The sequence below is a fragment of the Stigmatopora argus genome, chromosome 17, assembly GCF_051989625.1.
Source record: "Stigmatopora argus isolate UIUO_Sarg chromosome 17, RoL_Sarg_1.0, whole genome shotgun sequence".
Taxonomy (NCBI): Eukaryota; Metazoa; Chordata; class Actinopteri; order Syngnathiformes; family Syngnathidae; genus Stigmatopora; species Stigmatopora argus.
The window spans coordinates 6,268,591-6,293,125 of NC_135403.1; the positions used below are offsets into that span (position 1 = coordinate 6,268,591).

At 38.0% G+C, this 24,535-nt stretch overlaps 2 protein-coding genes across 2 annotated transcripts in view; one reads left to right on the forward strand and one right to left on the reverse strand.

Moving 5' to 3' along the window:
• LOC144092114 (uncharacterized) overlaps positions 1 to 14,050 on the reverse strand; it is a 45,734-nt gene extending 31,684 nt beyond the window's left edge. The window contains exons 1-4 of the mRNA XM_077624898.1: positions 13,807 to 14,050; positions 13,024 to 13,067; positions 10,956 to 11,066; positions 10,010 to 10,092 (exon numbers count right to left, since the gene is read on the reverse strand). Of these exons, the coding sequence (XP_077481024.1) occupies positions 10,010 to 10,092; positions 10,956 to 11,066; positions 13,024 to 13,067; positions 13,807 to 14,050 (482 nt within the window). The remainder of the gene's footprint in view (positions 1 to 10,009; positions 10,093 to 10,955; positions 11,067 to 13,023; positions 13,068 to 13,806) is intronic.
• A 1,960-nt stretch (positions 14,051 to 16,010) lies between these two features.
• On the forward strand, positions 16,011 to 20,811 carry cbln2b (cerebellin 2b precursor). The gene is made up of 4 exons (XM_077624846.1): positions 16,011 to 16,357; positions 16,590 to 17,080; positions 17,949 to 18,068; positions 18,165 to 20,811. The coding sequence occupies exons 2-4, from the start codon at positions 16,775 to 16,777 to the stop codon at positions 18,360 to 18,362; spliced, it is 624 nt and encodes a 207-aa protein (XP_077480972.1). The 5' UTR covers positions 16,011 to 16,357; positions 16,590 to 16,774; the 3' UTR covers positions 18,363 to 20,811.
• Positions 20,812 to 24,535: the final 3,724 nt, after the last annotated feature.

The following is a 24,535-nucleotide window of genomic DNA, read 5'->3' on the forward strand; positions in this document are numbered from 1 at the left end:
CGCTGGAGTTCAGCAGCTCAGCCAACCTGCACTTAGCTGAGAAAGTATTCTACTTGCATGTGACCATCTCGAGCATCTCCAGTGGCGGTTCAGACCGAGAGGAGGACCAGCTGCAGCACAATCACAAGGCACGGCCAGCTTTATTTGTTGTACGAAGAGTGCATGAGTGTGTGCGTGCTTAGGTGCAGCTGTGTTGCTATATTGGAAAGTACCGGTTGGTCCGAACGTGCTTCTGCATGTTTGATTTCCTGATAGCCACATGACTTCGGATATTTGTATACTGACAGTCCCTTCTTAAAGGGGAAATGAGCATAGCCCATAACTATTGCTCCAGCACGTACAATTAGTGTGAGGTGTTCTCTGACTCTTTAGTAGAAGGAGGGACCTATAGTGTGACAATCTAAGGCTTTGCTTTGTGCCCCGAGGGGCGATGGCAAACTGTTGATATTTTTTTTAATCGCTTCAAAGTAATTATGCAGGAATACACTGAATGAGTGCTTATGGGGAGTTCAAGGTGACGGTAAGGTAGGATACTTTTGTCAGAAATCAGCTCCTTCGTGATATTTGTTCTGGGGTAAAACTCTGCAAGTGAAATCTTTTGCTCGACACATTATAATGGGAACCGAAGAATGGATTTTAATGCAATAGAAGGGGGCCTGCATATATTACCGTAGCTTTTATATTTTGTGCATTTACTGCTCTTTGAAACAGATTCTTTCATGTTTGTAGAATATTTTTGGTGCAAATAGTGTGCACTTTTGCAGGGTATGTCAGGCTCCTATTGCACTTACAAAATAGATATGATTGAAAAGCAGAAATACATTAGATGAATCTAGTTTGCAGGAGAAAAGAACATGAGCGGTAGAACTCAACAAGGTAATGGATTCCAAGTACAGGATGTGATGTGCTAACTACAATCAAATGCATGATGAGCATCAAATTAATTACATTTATCAGTATAGTATAGAATTACCATTACACTGGTTAACAGCGGTTATACAAGTATGTAACAATATTTTATTGGCTTAAGGAAGCATTTGCAGTTTTACCATTTATTCACAGGCATGTGTACTGAGGCTACATTCACACTGAAGGTCAATTCCAATTTATTTGGTTATTTGCAACATATATCTGGCATTGTTCATGCCATGTGTGCTCTTTTTTTTCCAATTGCAAACAGGGCTCATTCGTATGTGGATAAAGGAAAGATTCCTATCTGACACCTCTGCATTGTGAAAGCAAGAATGCAACCTATATGTAATCAACAAGTGAAATACAATGAAGCTATATGTTTCTTTCAATGTGTCACACATGAATCTATGAGGTTAAACAAAATGTTGGCATATCTTTTTAGCATTAAATCCTCTACGTTGACACAAATGTGATCACATTTACATAAAAAGTGATGTCAATTCCAATGGTTGGAGTTTCCAGTTATAAGACATGTTGTTATGGCGTCATATTGTTTCTTGGAAGGGACAAGTGGTCGCACTACAAGACCAGAGCCTGCGCAATCACCACATAGGTGCTTCCAAACATAAAGAGCAGGACCCGACAGCTGATGTCAACGGGAAGCGGGACATGCACTTGTAAATCAGTCATCGTGACAGAGGCACATTATATCATAGTGGCAGTCGTCTGCTCTGAAAGGGCAAAATAAAATTAAAAAAACTTGTTCTTGGGTAGCGGCAAGAGGACAATATATATTCCAAACATAATTTAAAGTGACAAATTTGTCAGCACATTCTGGGCATGCCGGGCCTGACTCTTGCATGGGATAATCTGTGTGATCCCTCAACACATTTTTTTAATGGATCACTCTGAAAAACAACCACAACTGTAATAAAGTGCTTTATAATTGAGCCGTCCCCCCTCCCATCCCTGGTGGCAGGGGGTACCCGGACATTTCGTCGAACGGACGCTTTGTCACCGGACAGTTTGTCGACCGGTCACTTCATCGACGGACAATTTGTTGCTGGACACTTCGTCGCCAGACAGTTGACCTAACCTTAACCACTAACCTTAACCACTAACCTTAACCACTAACCTTAACCACTATTAAAGAAGACAAAGGAAATTCACATATTCTTTATTAAAGAAAATAAAACGGCAAAAACTCGCTAGACAACACAAACACATTAACATTTGGGCGTGTGCCCAAGTACTAAATGTGCTCGTCTCAAATGTTAATGTGTTTGTGTTGTCTAGCGAGTTTTTGCCGTTTTATTTTCTTTAATAAAGAATATGTGAATTTTCTTTGTCTTCTTTTTAATAAAATAATTTTATTTTTTGCCTTTTATTTTAAAAACAATCGTTCGCGAGTCCGGCGACGAATTGTCCGTCGACGAAATGTCTGCCGACGATATGTCTGTTCGACGAACTGTCCGGGGACGAAGCATCCGTTCGACGAACCATCCGGGGACGAAGCGTCCGGCGACGGAGTGTCCGTCGACGAAATGTCCGGTCACGGTGGCAGGGTATGCTTATATTCTAGTCTTTTAGGCAACTGTCCGCAAAGGCTCTAATAACTTCGTTCTGATGAAAACTGTGACCGGATATTTCGTCGAAAGACGTTTGGTCCCCGGACGTTTGGTCCGTGGACGTTTGGTCCGTGGACGTTTGGTCCGTGGACGTTTGGTCGACCGGACGTTTGGTCGCCAGGTTCGCTCGCTGTCAAATTATGACAGAGTTTACTGTTATTATTTTGATTTTAGATATTAAACTCCCTCTCTCTCTCTCCCTCTCATGATTTTAATTTTGAGAGCTGGTTTCAACAGTAACAACCCGGCAACCAAACGTCCGTTCTACCAAAGGTCCGTTCTACCAAACGTCCGTTCTACCAAACGTCCGTTCTACCAAACGTCCGTTCTACCAAACGTCCGTTCTACCAAACGTCCGTTCTACCAAACGTCCGTTCTACCAAACGTCCGTTCTACCAAACGTCCGTTCTACCAAACGTCCGGTCGACCAAACGTCCGTTCGACCAAACGTCCGTTCGACCAAACGTCCGTTCGACCAAACGTCCGTTCGACCAAACGTCCGTTCGACCAAACGTCCGTTCGACCAAACGTCCGTTCGACCAAACGTCCGGTCGACCAAACGTCCGGTCGACCAAACGTCCGGTCGACCAAACGTCCGGTCGACCAAACGTCCGGTCGACCAAACGTCCGGTCGACCAAACGTCCGGTCGACCAAACGTCCGGTCGACCAAACGTCCGGTCGACCAAACGTCCGGTCGACCAAACGTCCGGTCGACCAAACGTCCGGTCGACCAAACGTCCAGGGACCAAACGTCTTTCGACGAAACGTCCGAGTACCGATGAAAACAATTATTGCATGCCTGCTCAGAAGGTTAGGTAATACTAAATTTCAAACATAAGCAAAAGTGTTCTGAGTAAGCAAAGGTGATTTTGAGATGAGTCTGCTTTACTCAAACTGTCGCAGGACGCATGCATCATCACTTTCTCTGACACATCTGAAATTGGTTTCAAATGCCCTGTGTGTACTTCAAGATCCATGGTGACATTTTGTTGTTTCATTCGGAAGGCTTACATTGTAAAGGACAGAGTTCAGTTGATGAGTGGGAGTGGAAAAACAAAAAACTTTGTTGAGCTGATTCCATTGGGAATATTTTGATTAGTAAATTCAAAGGCAGTTCTCATGAGATTTAGAGCAAGTGATCATAATGTCAAGGAGGAGGGACCCATTTACAAAGGTTATAAAGACCCATTTTTAAATGTCATGTTTTTGATTTTTGTTTTTTGGTGGTGGTGAGGGGTTGAGAATTTTGGTCAAATGTCATATCAAAACATTACAGCTTTAATGTTCACATTCTTATCCATCCAAATAAATTCCTGTTCATGATTGTTCCACGTTGTTTAGGGCACTAGTTCCGGTTGAAGAAATACGCCAGGCTTCACCCTCAGGATGGTGTTCTTTTATTGGAGAGTAGTTGTATTTGTGCCAAACACACCATTTGGAATTATGAACACAATTAATCTTAGTTTATCAAACCGTAACGCATTCTTCCAACGTGATTAGAAGTGTGTGTTGGCACATCTGTTCAAAATACTCGACTCTCCCCCACAAAAAAGAAGCCAAATAATCAAGAAAGAGAATACTTAACATATTTGGCAAGGACGTGTTGGATACATCAATAAAGATAATATTTTTACCGGATTAAAATAAAACTGCATGGTTCAACCACCGTAACACAATTGAGATGTATTTTTAGCACAGTATGCATATATATCAAGGTGGTCCCTTTCCAGTAGTATTTGGTTTAATTCATTCACATTTAGTACATGTAAATGCATCTAGATCAGACCAAATTAATTAATTAATTAATCAGATAAGTAAAAACAAGTTATGCAAATTCAGCTGAAGCAACAAACTTTCCACCAAAATTCTCATTCTGTTCAATGGGAAATTGCTTATGAGGAAACAAAAGACTTTTTATTTTTAGGAAATTCATTGGTTTGGGTGAACAATACCATCCCATTTCCATCCTCAGTGAAGTTGACAACTACTGAGGAAATTGAACCACTTCAGAGTGTTTATGTTTAAAGTCAAGCCTGCACCCCAATTTAACAATTAAGAAAATAAAACATTTTTGCTGCTATGAACTAGCAAAAAGGTATCCTATAATGCAGCAAAACATGTTGTCCTGTATGTTATAAGTGCACACTTGACAGATGGCTGCTTCCTTGCAATGAAGTAACATGGCAAAGGCCAAATAGGGTATTGCTGTATACACAGAAATTGGTCTATATGCGTATAGGGCATACATCGAAAGAAATGCACAACTGGCAAAAAGCCTGTGACGTTGATGAATGTTGTCCTCTAAGTGTTAGCTAAAATTATCTGATGAGAAACAGCGCATGCACCACTTCACAAGGTTGATTTCCAGACACCAAAGGAGGACATGCATGAGCGTAAACACATAGTAGTTTTCTCTTTCAATTATGGTCTACTCACATGGATTTACTGAATGACTTGCAACTTTAAATTCCAAAGTATACAAATAACACAGCCGGAGTGGTTACAATATACTGTATCATTATAAAGTGAAGCAAAACAAGAAACAATTTCACAAGTAGAGAACTGCAGGACTTGTGTATGGCTGGGAAATCAAGCAAAATATAAATTTGCAATTTATTTGATTATCTATTTAGATTTATGTGATTTGATACTTAAGCCAGCTGATGGTGGAGAGGTTCGCTCGCCTGACTTCGGTGGCAGGCTTAATTCCCGCTGTTGGCAATATTATTGTGAGCCTATCTGTGTGCCCTACGGCTGACTGGTGACCAGTATAGTGGTACTTCGACCTACGATCAGCTCTACCTACGACATGCCCGAGATACGATCAAAATTTCGAGATGCGACCAAGCCAGGTGGCCATGACATAAGAGGCTGTTTTTTGCCGCATTTCTTTCATGTATAACAGATATCTACAATCACTGAACGATTTATTCAGACGAGTTTCTCCTAGCATCGACCAGGAAACGCACAACGCGCATGCACGGGCAAAAAGAGGGCTTTCTGGCAATGAAGTATACTCGTGCACACAACACCAATAGGCAATGGCACCCTTTCTCAGAATAAAACTTCATTACCCACAATCAATCGTGGGTAGGCTGTTATTCCTTCCTTAGCCTGCTAGGTCCCGCGATCGCTCATTCAAGACTTCTTCTCGTTGGCAAGTGGTCGTGCGTTATCCTATTGTGAGGACATTTGTGTGCATCATTTTCGGAATATTTTGAAGGGAATACAACAGCACACAGCCCATCGATAGCGAACGTGAGGGTGGAGGCGTGGCAAACAGCTAACCCGCCCAAAACGAACGTAAAAAAATAAATAAAACCAAATTAGAATTCTGTTTTGTGTAAAGTTACATTAAACGTATGTTTGAGTGTGTCTGTATATATTAATCCAAGTTAATTTAATTTTTTTTGTTAATTTAGGAGTGCGTTGTTGCCGTGGATAAAGTCCCCCCGAACAGGGAGATAGGCTCTACCAACCCCCGCAACCTTTGTGAGGATGTGTGAGATGGAAGATGAATAAATGATTTGATACTTTGTTGTTATTGCTATAAAGATGTGCCCGACTGAAATTGATTTTAAGTCCCACTATTATCATTTTTTTCACTCTAATTGAACTATTAAACCTGGATCAAAGGTATACAAAAACAATTTTAACGACTCTCAAAGATCCATATTATTGAAAATGTACTAAAATTGCTTCTGAGCATATTGGAACGAGACAATACGCTTTTTAATTATCTGCTTAGCCAATGGGTGGCAAGTAAGCGGGGCGATTTAGAAACATTCGCATTTGATATATTTTTCTTTCAAATTGTTAAACAAGATGCTTTCTGCTGCAAGCACAAAACCTTGTCATGTGCTAGTGTAGATTCTCGGAAGTTGATGTGTTTTTTTTGTTTGTCCCTGAGTTTTTGTTAGTTAGTTTACCAAATTGTTAAGATTGCGTGCACACTTACCTTCCTCTAACACAGTCATATGCAACCTATGTTTTCTCTTATTATCCTTTAGCAAGGCTAGTTAGATTAGTTAATAGGCAGATGCATTGCCTCAAAATTATGTCACACCATTAAATACAGAAAATTTATTGGCATTTAAATCACCCTTGTTTTTTTACAATTCCATGACTATTTAAATAGTACAGATCTGGGGAGTGGATAACTGAGAGAGAAACAAAAATTGTCTGATGGATATTGTTTTATGTTTTGATGTATTTCTTCATTCATTCCTTTTTTAACAGTGGATTAAAAATGGAATAGGGATTTGTTTTCTTTTTGATCTTTTAAATGTGAAGTTACCCTTAGTATATATAGTATTGTTATACTTTGTTTAAGTGAAAACACTTTTTTTTGGTAATATTTAGAAAGTACAAATATTGCGAGCGTTTAGATGTTCACTCATTTCTATCTCTCCAATATCTCCATCCAAAATTTGCTGTAGCGTTTTGCCCAGACCAAACCATGAGAGCCACAAGGTGCTTTACTGACCTCGTGTGGTCGCTTTTCTTTTCTACTGCCAAGATTATGCCATTGTGCAACATGATTCTAATTAAAGTTAAATGCCTTTTTGAAACCCTTTATTGTGACTATTATTATTGTTAGTCATATGAAAATTCATATAAGTAGTAGTAGTATTCTTTCATAATCATTCTGATATACATGTTCAATGTCACGTAGGATAGGCTCCAGCACCCCCCTGCGACCCTTGTGAGGCTTAGCCACAGGTGTCAAAGTGGCGGCCCGGGGGCCAAATCTGGCCCGCCGCAACATTTTGTGTGGCCCAGGAAAGTAAATCATGAGTGTCGACTTTCTGTTTTAGGATCAAATTAAAATGAAGAGTATATATGTATATTAAATTTCCTGATTTTCCCCCTTATAAATCAATAATTGTAATTTTTAATATTTTTTTTCTGTTTTTAGTTAAAAAATCATTTTGTAAAATCTAAAAATATATTTAAAAAGCTAAAATAAACATTGTTTTAGATGTATAAAAAACTGAATATTCAGGGATTTTAATCAATTTCTTTTAATCCATTTCTAAAACAAAATCTAAATATTATATCTAAAATGGTCCGGCCCACATGAAATCGAGTTGACGTTAATGCGGCCCGCGAACCAACCCGAGTGGCACCTGTGGGCTAAGCTGTTCAGAAAATGAATGAATGAATGTTCAATGACTGCATTTTACTGCATGGGCAATTAATCAAGTTAATGTTATGTCATTTTATTTTACATTATTTAACAAATTAGAATCATAATTATATTCTCATCTCATCTTCTCCCGCTTTATCTAGACAATACAGGCAATGGTATCACAATACACATTATAAACTAGTACAAATTTTCATGAATGTGACCTGAAGCAGCCATCTTGTTTAGGTGCCTTGGGATGAGTGCACATTGGCATGGAAATATGAGTAGATAAACATAAACACAAGATCAACATTGTGACGACATGTTAAAAATGGATGTCCATTAAGCCCATTTGAAGTAAATGAACAGATAATGTCAATATGAGAAATTACCATTACCATCTATGACTCATCGGCTTTTAAATCTTTTGGCAGGTTTCCAGGAAAATGTCCAATATTAAAATGGCAGGCTGCCAGAAAGACAGTACATTTTCATTTGCTTTGTGCAAGTAGGTAGATATTAAATATAGCCCAGACAAAGTGATAGCTCACATCACTAATGGCTGTCGCATTAAAGTGGGCTTCATGATGGAGAGATGATTGCCCAAAGTAAGGGGGATGTGTTAAAAGCAACATAGTTTATTTAGTGATCACGGGTGGCTGAGGTCATACAACTGTAGTTTTGTGTGTAGCAATCTGTATCACTCAAATAATTGGAAACAGTGAGTCTATTTTTAATGAGATTATTCAAATAAATTATACATTTCTATTTTATGAAGAACGTTCTACCAAGGGTTGACATACTAAATCTAAGATCGGGATCTAGTCTTATAACAAAGTATCTTCACTTCTAAACGCAGGGCCTTGTGGAAAGTGACACTGTCTATGCTTCTTAAAGTCCTTGCTTTTTAATGGCAATAAATCGGAAAAAGTCATAATGGATTTACTATGAAAGTCATCGGAATAGAGGCCACGGTATTCACTTTAAGAGACTAAATAAACAGTATAATTAACATGATCACAAAAAAATAATTTAACTGTAATCATGAATCAAATTAGGCCTACTAAAATTATATTCTGCACCTTATAAACAATACACTATATATTCTGCATACTAAATGAGTGAACTATCTTCCAGAGATTATTTTACTTTGGAGAATGATGTGTAGCCAATATCCTCGTATTCCACAATCAACATCAGAATCACCTAAGCAGGGGTGTCAGACTCGAGTTGGTTCGTGGGCTGCGTTAATGTCAACTCGATTTCAGGTGGGCCGGACCATTTTAGATACAATATTTAGATTTTTTTAATAAATGGATTAAAAGGACTGGATTAAAAGCCCTGAATATTCAGTTTTTATAGATCTAAAACAATGTTTATTTTAGCTTTTTTCATATATTTTTAGATTTTACAAAACATTTTTTGAACAAAAAACAGAAAAAAAAGATTTAAAAATTACAATTATTAATTTAAAAGGGGGGAAATCAGGAAATTTAATATACATCTATACTCTTCATTTTAATTTGATCCTAAAACAGAAAGTCGGCCCTCATGATTTACTTTCCCGGGCCAACCAAAATGATGCGGCGGGCCAGATTTAGCCCCCAGGCCGCCACTTTGACACATGTGACCTAAGGACTAATTCTAAGCTCAAAAAGTACTTTCTTAAAAATATCCAGTAGAGGGGGCTATGTACACATTTAATACTATTGACGTCAGCTATGCAGTATGAGCGTGCAAATATTCCTACCCTCTTTATGGAAATGCCCCTTTTCTTTGAAATTATGATGAACTAAATTTCTTTCCAATTACATGTATGATTCATCTGCAGAGTTACAAAGCTATTTTCAATTCAACAGATTTCAATAAAACACTAAATCACCCCTAGGGAAGAACGTGTGCGTGTGAATGGCAACCGATTCAGGGTGTCCCCCGCGTGGTGCCCATAATTGGCTGGGTTAAGCTCCATCACCCCCTACAAGCCTTGTGAGGATAAGCAGTACAGCAAATGAGATGAGGAGATTTCAATAAATTAGATTTTCAAATTACTCATTCGACTCTATCATTCACCAGATTACAATGCTTAATCCTAACTAATGCAGGCATAAAAAAGGGGAAAACCCAGTTTTACTATTTAGTGGAGCCTGATGCGGACACATGATGAAACAGAGAAAATGTTGACAAGATAACAAGCACTGTAGTAGTGGAAGTGCAAGTGACGCATCACCAAGCAGAGCATCAAAAGACAGATCACCTCGGGAATGAATGCTGTCAGTTGCATTTGCCAGTGACACACTTTTTTTCCGTTTGAACACGTGAATAAGAGGTGCATCCTACCAAAAAGAGGTTCTCTTGGTACTTCTCTTCAGCAGTTTGTAGAAGTGGAGTGTGAACATGACAATCCCAACACTAAATTGGTCCTATGAAAAGAAAACTCAAATCAGTATGGTTATATTACTGTCATCGTCCTCACTTTTCTTCAAGTGTTTCTCATTCACTTGCATTAACATTTATAATTCCTCCCAGAACCACTAGATTGCATTCTTATTTTAAAATATATAACCAAGTTAGCCCAGGTCAATATTTATCAAACCTTAGAACTTTCATGACATATTAAATTCCAAGGATAAGACTCTCTATTTGCACTTGAGGTGGGATCTATATTTAAATAAATCTTAAAAATATTTCCCAGTAGGGCATTCAATGTCAACAAAACACATTTGAATTAAAATATTAAGATGCTTTCATGAGTTTGATCAAATTTAGGTGAGAAGCAATTTCTTGATATTTACTATATTATATACTATTATCAAGTCCTTTATTTACTTGGACAAAAGTCACGATAGTTATCTTAATAATTATCGATTTGGACTGGTGTTTTTTTTAATCGTGATAACAAAGGGCCTACTTTAGTATAACAGCAAAAATGAAAACTGCTCATTTTAGCACGACACGTGCAATCCAAACAATTGCAAACAGTGATGTTTCTCAGTAAGAAAAAAAACCTAATAAATAATAACAAACACGCCATTAGCGCCGACTAAAATACTTAAAATCAAACTTAAAAACGGGATGAGAGCACAATTTTAACAGCCTACCTAACAAAGCCTTGTGCAGGGGTTAATCACGATCCTGATGATTTGAATCAGGTGTGTTGGGGAAGGGAAAAAACTAACTGAATATGTAACTTTTAACGAGATAACCGTGAAACGTCAGATAAAATTTGATATAGCATATTTTTTGGTTGTTAACCACTTGCCGCTCGTCTCGCATTTGTCCTTACATCGTTTTGCATCGGAATGGAAGTAGTGGACAGCAAAACCCACTGTGGGTGTGGCAGCCTCCCCGAGACCGAGGTACTTCCGGGGTCTAAACATTGTACCCATTCACACCACTAGATGGCACCAAATACATTTAAAGCCAATGCTGAACACTGATGGTTAATTGAATGCCTTTTTGTCATCATTATATACAAGTATAATTAGATTTAAAGCTTCACCATGAAGTGAACACAAATAGTCAATAAAAAAGTAATAAATAATTAGTTGAAATAATTAGTAGTCAACATAATAGGTGGTCAACATAATAGGTGGTCCACATAATAGGTGGTCAACGTAATAGGTGGTCAACATGAATAGATGGTCTTTCTTTTCCTTGCCGTTGTTTTGACAGAATGAAAAGGTAGGCATAAAGCCATTGCTGTTACATGCTTACAAAATTGACAACTCATCACACACTCACAATTGCCTTATTAAATCAGTGAAATAGGACTTGAACTTAAAAAAAAAATGGCACATTTAATTCATTTTTGATGAATCCGAGTCCAGGAGATATCTTCATGTTAAAAGGGACTAAGTACCAATTCCCATGCCCTATTGTGTTAAAAGCAATTTCTGCTGTCTGACTGACATTTGATGTGTTGCATGACAAGCCAGAGCCAGAAACCATAATTTAATTTCAGCTATGAAATATCAACAGAGTTGCTGGAATATTCCACATTGCTGGATTCTTTGTGGCTGATAATAAGTCTGTTTAATTTTAATGAAACTGTGGGAAAAAGTGTCTTACCTATTTAAAATTTTCAATCAGAAACATTGTAATGTAAAGTGCGAAGAAAGATCATGGTAATTTAAGCACTATGTTCTCATTTTTACATTTTAAACTCACCAGACAAAGACATTAATAACAAGTCTATTTGCTTTATCAGCTTTTTTTGTGAGGTAGCTATTGGAATACAATACAATAACTTTCATAAAACTGCACTTGCTCTGATACATTTCTTCATCCATTTTATTTAAACAGAGAGTCAGGACTATCTCTGTTGTGATTAGGCATGTACCTCGTCGAGGGAGGAACAAAAGAAAACTGATGCAGCCTGTGAGGACCGTGACAGCCCAGGAGATTTGGCCTGCCATCGTCTGTGTGTGTGATGTCTTCTGAAATGCTTATTAGCAAGGTAAATTGCAAGATTCTGAGTGTCTCAAAAAGAAACCCCATAGGGGTAGTGTCTGACTTGGTGGGGAAAATAGAGAGAAGGGTAATATGTGTTCTACAGTTGGGAGATAGCATAGTTACCGTATTTTCACGACTATAAGGCACACATAAAAGTCTTAAATTTTCTCCAAAATAGACAGGGCGCCTTATAATCCAGTGCGCTTTATATATGGACCAATACTACAATTGTTATCACGATAAAATACAATAAATCAGTCGATAGGGTACACAGCTCTCACAACTACGACAAGCAGCCCCCGACTCTACTATTTTCCCCGTAGAAAAAGTACTGCGTAGTGACTGCTGGGATATGTAGTTCTTTTGTCAATACACCCAATTGATTGTGGCCTGTATACATCGACATCAACACAGTTTTACAAAGCATGGAAAGCAGCATTGGAATAGTTACGCTAGCTACTAGCTTGCTACTATTTGCGAATGGATTGTGGCCGCCTGGACGAACGTATAAAACTCAGCGTTTTTGATGACTCATTTGGACAATTGTTCAATTCGGACACAGAAAATGAGGACTTTGATGGATTTGTGGGTGATGATGACGTAGGTTGTAAAATGGCTAAATAAAGTACAACTGAACTCAGTTTTGCTTCCGTTGCCTTTTTAAAAACGTGTTTTTAGCATGTGGGTGTAGCGTGTATGTTTAAGCTGGTGTATGTTTTGCCATGCCTGGCTGCGTCTATAAAAACGGTGCGTCCTTTGTGTGTGTAAAATACAGAAATAGCACTCGTTATTGACACTGCGGCTAAAAATACGATGCGCCGTATAGTCGTGAAAATACGGTAAGTTCTTTTTCCAACAAGTCAGGCAGCCTCTGCAAGAAAAGCATTTATCCTTTGTACCTCAGTGTCCACCATAGAAATCAGAAGAGACCACCTCACAACGTCTAATCACAGGGTATTAAACCCAGCAGAGTTTAGCAGGATTCCATAATGTTTATAAACATTTGTTTCAGATGTATACTGTCATTATTTTGTGTATAAAAATTGAATTTGGTGTTTAAAAAGTATTTTTTCAAACTTGAGTCTTGAAAAAGATGGGGTCGTCTTATAATTGGGGTCGTATTTTGGCTGATTGTGAATATAGGCCTGCTATTTGGAGGTATTTATAGCTGACAGATGGGTATGAGGACAGATGGACTTGGAGGGGCGTGCCAAAATTAAAGCAAATGCACCGTTCAGATGTAATGCTTGTATGTGCGTGATGTTTTGATTGCATCTGATTGCGCTTTACGCACACCAGACAATATGTCTTAAACAACCAGAAGCAATAATGTGTCATCAAACCACAACCGACCTCTACGTGGACTCACTGCATGAAAAAAATAAATAAATCAAGTGTAGGGAAAAACACAAAAGCAATCATGAGTAGCCTGAGTCATTTTTTCTCACACATATACACAAAAAAGGCAGATGGCTCGCTTTAAGAGCCGGCACATCATCGACCTCCCTTTTCCTGGAAGCCAGTAGGCACTGCTAGCTGTCAGGGAAAATAATCGTAATGTGGTCGTGGGTCTAGCCAATCAGCTTTCCTGAAGGACGTTCAGCCTCTTTTAGGGCAACGGCTGCCCCTGGTATGTTAATGCCATATAGGCCACATCCCTTTTGCTTGCATGTCCCCCATACTTGACATTTGATGTTTTCCCATCGTTATGTGTCCTTCTCCAAGGCCTGGGGTCAGTTGTGGCTCTCGGATACCTGATGTCATTCTTCCGCTTGGTTTGGCAGTCGGCTCTGACAGTGCAATGTTTGTCAAATCGGGTTGAGAAATGGGGGAAGGAGCACTGTGATTAAGCCGAAAATTCCTTTTACTTTGCAATGAAAGCCATGTGAAGCTTTGCAATGTTACCCTTGTACCGGGATTATCCATGTATCTCCAAACCTATGTGCAACATGGAGTCTTGTCCTTTTCCATAATCCATATGTAAGCATCAAAGAAACATCTCTGCATTAACACAAGACTTATACCATGTTTTCATTCAGACTTTTGCCCCATTACTTGAATTAAAAAGAAATGAAGCATCCACGCCAGAAAATGTCTTAGATATATCCACTACATGTTAATTTTCATCTAGTATGTGCTGCTCTATAAATATTCAAGTGGTCCTTGCCTTAAAAAGGACCTACTTGGCTATAAGCTTGCCTTTAGCTTCACGCCTATCTGATCTCCTTTGATTCCTCTCATTACACACATACCACAAAATGTGTACATGGGGACAAATGATCATGTACACATTCCCAGATGGTTCAAATAGCCTGCAAGCTAAAATATGTGTTAAAAAGATAGAAAAAGGAGAGCATCCCCACAGTGTCCTTCACTGGTCTAAGATGAATCTATGAAGTCTTTACACTGCACTGCAGTCCAGTGTAAACTTGAGGTAAGGTAAGAAGGGAAGTGGCGGCTTATTAAAAGGTCTTGACGACAGTGTCACATGCATTAGGCTCATACATAGAGGTACAGTGCTTAATAAATTGATTGAACCATCTCTCTTTAAAAAAATGATAAAAGACCACCCATAAACATTATCTGCTTTCATTGAAACCTTTTTTTTCTCCATTTCACTTAGCACATATATGCTTACCACACAATGCCAAAGCTCACTAAGAAGTCACAAATGGAAAAAAAACTGGTATTCAAGACCAAAACATGTTCAGTATAGGGATGCAAATAGAATAATAACCATGGTAAGTAGATGTGCAATATCTTACATTATTTTGTAGTCTTACACTGCTGCTGTCTGATAGGTTTTGACTTGACAATATTTGTACATATTAGGGATATATATTTGGTAGCATTTTCATGTTTTTATTTGAAATAATTTGGATTTTTATGCTCACTTCATCTGTATTTAACTTCATTAGGAAATAATATTTTTGCTGCATTAGCGCAGTTTAATTTCTACCGCATTATTAAGCATTACATTTAATTAAGCAATTAACTATAAAAAAAAGAATAATGGTGGTCTATAATATACTCCAAGCTGAAAAGGGAGTAGGCATGTTCTACCCACTCTTGCGTGGGTTTTCTCCAGGTACTCTGGTTTCCTCCCACATGCCAAAAACATGCAGAGTAGGCTGCTTGAAAACTAAATTGCCCCGAGGTATGATTATGAGTGTGGATGGTTGTCTGTCTCCTTGTGTCCTGTGATTGGCTGGCCAGCAATTCAGGGTGTCCCCTGCCTAGTGCCCATAGATAGGCTCCAGCACCACGAGACCCTTGTGAGGATAAGCTTCATTAAAAGAAATCACTTTCTGGGCAGCACAATCAATTTTCTATCATAGGTTACTAGTAGTTATATCGAGCGGCCTGGTGGATGAGTGGTTAGCGCATCGGTCTGACGGTGGGGGACCTGGGTTTAAATCCAGGTCGGTGCACCTGTGTGGAGTTTGCTTGTTCTCCCCTGGGCCAGCGTGGGTTTTCTTCAGGTACTACGGTTTCCTCCCACATGGTAGGCTGATTGGACACTCTAAATTGCCCCTAGGTATGAGTGTGAGCGTGAATGGTTGTTTGTCTCCTCGTGCCCTGCGATTGGCTGGCCACCAATTCAGGGTGTCCCCTGCCTCTGGCCTGAACTCAGCTGGGATAGGCTCCAGCACCCCCCGTGACTCTAGTGAGGATAAAACGGTTTAGAAAATGACATCAAATGAGATAGTTATATCTCTTTTAGTGTCAATCAAAGCAGCATTGTTTTGATTATTATTTCCTAAAGCTCCATTTTACAATGTGCATATCTTTAGTGTCCAGTGAAGAAGAACGCAAACCAACCACTGGGTGGCGTAGAAGCTTCTCTATTTGAACTATTTGACTCAAATTGTTAACATACAGTGTGCATACTTGAACGTTGCACGCGTCAAGCAAGGTTATCCCGCTGAATATGGACGGTGGACCCCACCCTTTATTTGGCATTTACCAGTCACAGCCGAGGACAATATCATCATATGACTAACTCATCGGATGTCCAGCCGTCGCATCACCTAAACTTGTGTGAAAAGACTACACACAAAGCAAAAGTCCACGCGCAACACTTGTAAGGGGTTACACAAAGAATGGGCGTCAGTGATCCCTTGAAAGAGAGCCCAGAGACCTTTTTTTTTCTTCTTCATCTTGGAGCATCATCTGAGCGCGCAGCTCATTCAGAGAGTGGCAGTGAAGGAACAAGCAGCATGGAGTGCGCAGGTACGTCTTAATTTACATTTAGAGCTTCTATAAAGTGTTTTTGACGCTTAGCCTATGAATAAAAAGACTGGTGATATGATTAAACATAAGTTTCTATATTGCATAATATAGATGTTAGTAATACTGTTGAATGATTGACCTTTTACGCACATTTTACGCGCTAGAATTAGTCATGGGCAAGTGAAGATGATTTAATAATTATTTTTCTTCTAATATTTCATTTTTTTTCTAGGATTTATATTAATCTGCGTGTGACTCCGAGCACTGCGTCCCCCCGAAAATCCAAATAAGGCGCACTAAGGAGGAGAGACGCGGAGTCAGAGGGTGTTTAAGGGTGAGCTAGAGGTGGAGAGGGAGGAGAGAAGGGGAGGAAAGTCTTGGACCAGGTGATCGAGTGCGAACAGACCTCTACGGGGGATGCCGGGTTCGAACGCAGGATCAGCGATCATGGTGCCAACACGCTGCCCGGGACTGGCCTTCCTTCTTCTCTTGGGGTGCACCTTGGCTTTGTGCCTCGGCCAGAATGACACGGAGCCCATCGTGTTGGAGGGGAAGTGTCTCGTCGTGTGTGATTCGAACCCTTCCTCGGATGGAGGCGTCACGTCTTCCCTCGGCATTTCGGTGCGCTCGGCCGGGGCAAAGGTGGCTTTTTCGGCCGTGCGCGGAACCAATCACGAGCCGTCGGAGATGAGCAACACCTCCATGACCATCTACTTCGACCAGGTGAAAAAAAAAAATATATATATTTATTCATAAAAACAATTATATTTAGTTTAGATATGATTTTAATTAACCAGCTAATTTTAACTATATGCCAAAAAAGCTAAGGACCTTGTGCGTAAAATGGATCTTTTGACGCGTTCAAGTTACAATGGGATTTTCCATGTACGTAGTACATCTCATTTGTTCCATTTATTAAGTGTTAATTTAAGGGTGCGACAATCCCCCTTTCCCTCTTTTACGCGTTCATTTATTGGTTGAATCTAGTTTAACGTGCTGCCATGGAGTGTATTGCAATAAAGTCGTGTTAGTTTAATGTAACATAAACCTTTAACATTGGTTATGTATACAAGGAGATCCTGTTTATGCTATATAAAGCTGTTTGTTAAAGTTATTTCATTTGTTGGCTATTTGTTATAAATTGCATGACACCCTTTTTTTATCATTATCACACTTTTATCTCACTTAACATTTAAAGAGGAGTCACTTAAAGCTTATTCAATGTGTGCGTAATAACTGCTATTTAAAACTCAAGCCAAAATGAATTTTTGGCTGGGTTTTATTTCTGTAGAGGATTTTGGAAGGCATTCATTTCCTATTATTATTTCTGAACTAAAATTAAGCAATTACCTTACAAAATAGTTATCTTTTAATTCATTTTTTAAACCAATTTAATTTAAAACCCAGTAACAATATTTGCCAATTGCTTTTCTTCCATTTTGGATGTACTGTATGCACCACCGTCATGTTTATTGGAACCAAACCAAACTCTCATCTGACGTAGCATGGCGCCCGAAGCAATTGGCACAGCCTTGTTGACTATATTTTATCATTGTTATTTTAAATATATATACCATTTCCACCCATACAGGTTTTAGTCAACATCGGCAACCATTTCGACCTGAAGGCGAGTGTTTTCCAGGCTCCGAGGAGGGGGATTTACAGTTTCAGTTTCCATGTGGTAAAGGTCTACAACAGACAAACCATACAGGTAAGCAAGTGATACTTTGGTATGCAAGAACAAGCACAAGATGAGATTGAAAGGGAAAAAACTCACCCCGCCCTCTTTGATTTTCCTCCCCTGCAGGTAAACCTGATGCAAAATGATTACCCAGTCATATCAGCTTTTGCCGGGGACCAGGACGTGACACGGGAGGCGGCCAGTAATGGAGTACTGCTGATGGTGGAGCGAGAGGACCGTGTCTATCTGAAGCTGGAGCGAGGCACCCTTATGGGCGGTTGGAAATATTCCACCTTCTCAGGTTTTCTGGTCTTTCCTCTATAATTTGACCTTGGATGTGACTCTGCTTGGAATGACAAGAAAACAACAACATGCAACTTATTTTGAACTCTTAGAACTTGTCAGCCAAGGAAGTCGACGAAACGCCCGAATATTCTTAGCCCCTTTCATCCGCCTCCTCTTCTGCCTCCCCCTTCACACGTCAGTCTATAGTCCAATATGAACTTTGGAGATCAAATATATACATCTGTCAACTTGTACACAGCCAGGACGTCATTTTGGTGTGTTTGGATTTTTTCCTGGCTTGGGAAACTGTGCCAAAAAGAACTAAATTAAAGGAAAGAGAACATGACCTGGAAGAGGCGATGAGTGTGTTATGCTCTATTTTAAGTTTTGTATAGCCTTAAAGAATATATGGTTTTCGTCCAAGTGAAATATATGGAATTATGGACAAGCTGAGAGAAGTGCTTTCACGCCCAAAGCAGTCTTTTTGCACGAATGGAAGTTTTTCTTTTTATGTTTTGTGCTGTCAATGGTGTTACGTTTGGATGCTGAAAATACTAAGCCAAATTTGGGCCACAAGAAGAAAAGTTATTATTGAAAAGAAGAAGAAGAAGCCACTGGAAACCCCATGACTTGGAGAGCCCTTTTATTGAAAACCAAGAAAAAAAAAGGAAATGATTCTGTAATTTTTGAAGTACATTATTCACATTAATGTGTTTTACATTGCGGAATCTGCATATAGCTTTTGATTGATTCAATGTTCAGTGACGTCGCTCACGAAATGTAAAACGTGGAAACAATAGAAAAATCCCTATATGTCCCGCTTAATAAACTATATTGTATTGTATAGACTAAGTGCATATGTTTTATTCAAATGAGCTCGGGATGAGGGCCCGTCTCTGGTCTCTGTCCATGGTTCTGAAATGCCAGTTGCTAAAACTTAAATGCTGAAATAAGACTGAGTATTGCAGCATGATGTGTAATGGCATGGATTTCTACATAACTTAAATATATATATATTGGTATACAATTCATTGCTTACCACTCTTGACTTAATTATCATGATGGAACTGCTTCAGTGTGCCTCTATATGGCAAACACATCAAAATGGTGTTAAGAAAAAGAAACAAAAAACTCAGGAACAAAACTGTTGAATATTACTTTGGGGAATACAAAACTCATCTTGTTTTTCTTTTTTTTAATAGCGGGATGCTTTTAAATGATAGATCCCTTTATTTCCCTGGGAAAAATGAAAAACCTTATTAACATATGCACTTATATTTAAAAAGGGAAAAGAAAAAAGTGGTTCTCAATTAAATGTGATAGAAACAGGCATGACTGCGCTGTTTAATTAATTTAATTGGCTGATCTTGTGCAAAAACATAGAAGGTAGGTAAACTATTAAGAAAAAATGTTGACGTGGTTAAAAAAAAACTAACTGACATTGAGGAATCGGCATGCCAATGTTAGGTTTAACTAACATAATCTGTTATAACGGATATTTTTTGCCCAAAATTGTTGCCCAGTATTAGTAGTATTTTTTTCTCTAGTTAAAACACAAAGTCAAATAAATTGCTGTCCTGTCTGATGTGACTTCAGCTGAAGTCTCCTGCTACTTTGACATGTTCTGGACTGTGGATAGAAGTTCCAATTGGGCCTGTTGTGTTGTTGGTCGATCATACTGATCTTTTAATCTCTCCCTAATGTGAGCCCTTTGGGTCAAAAAAACAAAATCATTCATCTTCATTAGTGGTGATCTTATTAGTAGGTGACCTTTTTAGTGCTGTAATTAGACTTAAACCTATTTTATTCTCACGATTTAGTGAGGAAATTAACACTGATGTTCAGAATGGGGAATTGAAAACGTCAACATCTAATCCAGAATGGAGGTTGTTTTGATCATATCATGAGGTGATGCATATTTTACAAAAAACTAAGAAAACATGCTATGGTTTTATGAAGTAAAAAAAATGACAGCTGAAAGAAGCTCATTGGAGTGTTATGTTTTTTGACAGTTTCTTAAACTGGAACTGCATAGTCCAGAACAAAGATAATATTGGAACTTGGCCAAAGCTTATACGTAAATCCCTAAATCCATTGCAAATATGAACCCGAAGGAGTAGATGGTTTCATACCCTTACTTCGTAAAACATTTGCAAGCTACATCATCACAAATAGAGCGCAAATGCATATTGTTGATATTTAGCTTACTGAATATGTAAACACGCTTTCCTGTGTAAGGTTAAAATTAAAATCCTGTGTTCATTTGGGTGAAGAAACGAATTATGTTTAATCATCTGCTACCATTTTTTACCTGAAATTTGATCATCTTTTATCATTCTTGGTCATACCATTTATTTATTTTTTAAATGAGAACCAATGGAAATAAAAAACAACAACAACTGTAGCAATGAGAGGACCAAAATCAACCTGCAAACTAGATTTTTTTTTAAACTTTTGGAAAAGTTCATTGGAATAAAGGTTAGATTTTTTTTCAAACCATTTATGGTTGCCTATAACTGTTCAATATCTTGTTCTATATAAATATCTTAATTCCTTCTTGTCATATTATCATGAATCTGGAAAGTAAATAGTTTTTTGTCAGCTTTGACATACCCAAACATTTTCTAAATGTTCATCTTAGTAAAAAAAAAAAAAAAAAAAACTCTAGTCTTGCTGCCAAAATTGATTCACTCAATCTAGTCACGTTCATGACAGAAAAATCAAGCTAGATCATTTTGATCTGAAGTTTTTCAGGATATTTGGGCCATTTCCAGGGATAGAACTGATTCTTGTTAGTTTTACAATAACATAAAGAACTACATTAAATGTAATTCATGAACTAAAGGTTTCCTTCCACACATTTGGAGTGCCATGATGACATAACACACAAACTTATAAACAAATACTGGTGATGATCCATTGAATTCCTTCTCACGTTCCATATATGGGGTCATTTAAAACTACAGGAAGGTTTAATACCCTCTCAGAGTACAAATAATACAGTATCATTATTAAGATTTATGATATGCAGCCTGATTTTTTTCCATTTGCAGCAAATGCAGATTGGTTCACATGATCAGAGAGTATAGAGGTTATAGATACACATACTTTAAAGCTAGGGTGCATTTTCAGTGAACCACATATGGCATTTTTTATTCTGCTTTGCAGGCTGTATAAAGATAATGATCCGATTGTAGATACCATAATAAATCACTGAACTTGCATGGCCTTTTAGTTATGTTTTAAGAGTACAACTTGTCCAAGGTTTCCTCAGAGAAGTGCATTAATTTGTTTTTTCTTTGGGCTATAGATAGAAAACATGAAGTAAAATGGTTTATTTCTACTATAAAATGTAAATTATGTAATTTACTCATCGGAGGAATGTCTTCCTTTTTTCAGAATCTCATGCATGCATTTTTTTAGTGTGTAAAGTGTAAGCATTTTTATTTAATTGCATTCCTGCATGCTCATTGCGTCGTTTGACCTGTCTTTTAACACAAAAACAAAGAAGAGTGGAACTGTTTGAGTCACTCGAGCGGAATTTGCGTCGTTTGAACTACGAGATGCCTTGAATTGAAATTCAGACATTTTGAAACACAAAAAATGATTACTGCTTCGTGAGAAGATGACAGTAGGCAGGCAAAGTGTCATCCATTTGCAAAATATTTCATGTTCATAAGATTACTCAGATGAGTGACGTTTTCCTCCTAACAAAACATTCTTTGTTTAAACCGATGAAAAAATCTAACACTGAATTGTGCAACCAACTTTATAACGTGGATTTAAGCACTGCTGCAGTTTTTTTTTCAAAAACAACTAGCATGAAACTTGTTGGAAGGTAGTACCATAATTGGGTTGTGGTAGAACCAATTGAATGTCCATGGGGGTGCCAAACTGATTGTTTTCTTTTTTTGAGAAATTGACTTCCCTATCTGAGTCGGTGTGTTATGAAATACCAGTTTGGATTCAAAATGGCAGTCGGCCTGCCAACTGACAAACTGATTGATGAAAAAGTGTTAGGTCTGCACTTATTGCAACTTTTGGTCAGCAGTCGTTATATCTTGCTTGATGTATTTGTCGCAGTTGTGCACCAAATTCCCATCTTTTTTTTTTAAACCCAAGCTTGGGACCAGCTGCGTATTTAAGAACTGTTATGAAATTGGAATATATAGTTCCTGTTATCATATCTCACATTTCAAAATTTACCTTTCAAATTAGTATAATGTAACAGCATAGCCCACTATAACATTGATGGCAAGTAATTGTGTAAATTGTTGTATATTTATGTTGCGTGACATTCTCATTTAAAAAAGAGCCAAATTCTGAAAGTGATATTTAATGTTAAAACCCATTTACATTGCTTTTTAATCTGGTAGCATGTTTACTGGTGTTATTGATTGTCTCCTTGACCTTGACTTGACCATTCAAGTGTGTTTTATGAATGCTAAACAGACATTTATTTGATTCGACAATGACAAGCTGCACTCTTAAACACCCGGCATTTAGGGAGCAAAGGTCAAGCTAATGTGCCAGAGCTGTTGACACATATTGAATCCTAACTGTTTTGTTTAACAGCACTTTTGCCTGACTCTGAGTTTTAATGCTTGGATAAAATAACATAATGGCTATCCCTGCAAAAAGGTCAAATCACAAAATATACAGGGTAGTTTCAACTCTTACCATATCATTATTTTCTCATGCTAATATCACTGGCTGGTCTATTTAACAAATGCTGTAAAAAGTATTGTACTATATCTTTCAATGATTTCCTGCTGATTGCAGTTGAGCTATCCAATATATATTGTTATGAATGGGGGAAGGAGAAAATTAAAAAAAGGTGACTAGCCATAGACTCATTTTCTCCCATTGCTGGTCTCTGTAATGGCTGTGTTGCCTTAAGTGCAATTGTGAGTCGTGAAAAAGCCTTTCACACCATTATTTTTATTCAAGCTACTCCCCGGCAAACCTGCAGGCACTTCCTTTTGGAGATGCAATGATGCTTGGGGGCCTACTCACCCTATTATCTAATGTGGTGGCAAGTTAAAAGGAAAGGCGCCATGAATGTCAGGATTTATCGCAAGTTTTAAAAGGCCCGGCCTACTTCTATCATGTTTGAAAGCCATTTTCGGCATCTTTCCCTCCAAATGAGCTCTGCTAATTTCATGGGCTGCGTAATGGAGGCATTTTATCTGAAGAGTAAGGAGGCATAACCTGCACAAGACATCAAATTTGCAAGGCGGCTTCTTCACAACAGAGTAAAAAGAACATTTTTACACTCACTTCGTTGCTGCCCTTGCTGTTGCAAAGTAAGATACATTTTTTTTACCGTTTATTAAATGTTAATCCTGATGTACGGTGTTTTTAACGGTGTGCAAAACCCCCTATACATTTCAATTTATTGAGTGACATTTTTTACATACGGTCAAGGTCAAGGGTGTCAGACTCGGGTTGGTTGGCGGGCCGCTTTAACGCCATTTTAGATATAATATTTTGATTTTTTTATATATAAATGGATTAAAAGACCTGGATTAAAAGCCCTGAATATTCAGTTTTTTATAGATCTAATACAATGTTTATTTGAGCTTTTTTTAAAATATATTTTTAGATTTTACAAAATGATTTTTGAACTTAAAAACACAGAAAAAAATGGTTTAAAAAATTACAATTATTGATTTAAAAGGGGGAAAAATTAGGAAATTTAGTATACATCTATACTCTTCATTTTAATTTGATCCTAAAACAGAAAGTCGGCACTCATGATTTACTTTCCCGAGCCATACAAAATGATGCGGCGGGCCAGATTTGGCCCCCGGGCCACCACTTTGACACCTGTGGTCAAGGTGTATATTAAATTTGTGTCTAATTAAATATAACCTGAACCTTGAAGTAAATATCTGTATATGCAGGTTTCCATCTTGGATATAGCTGCAACTTGGTGAAAGTTAATTGATTTATTTATTGTTTGTCAAAGACAAATGCTTCTGTAACATGTATATAACATCTCATTTTCTGTTATTATTACCATATAATCTAACTCAACATTTTTATTATGATTGATTCGGAACTGTAAAATGCAGCAGTCACCTAGCAAAGTAGCCATCTTTTACTTCCTTTTCCAAACCAATTTTGGCAGAAGCCGCATCTTAAATTAAGATAAGTAAAGTAACAATATTTGCCAATTACTTCTCATCCCTTTTGGGTGTACTGGTTGC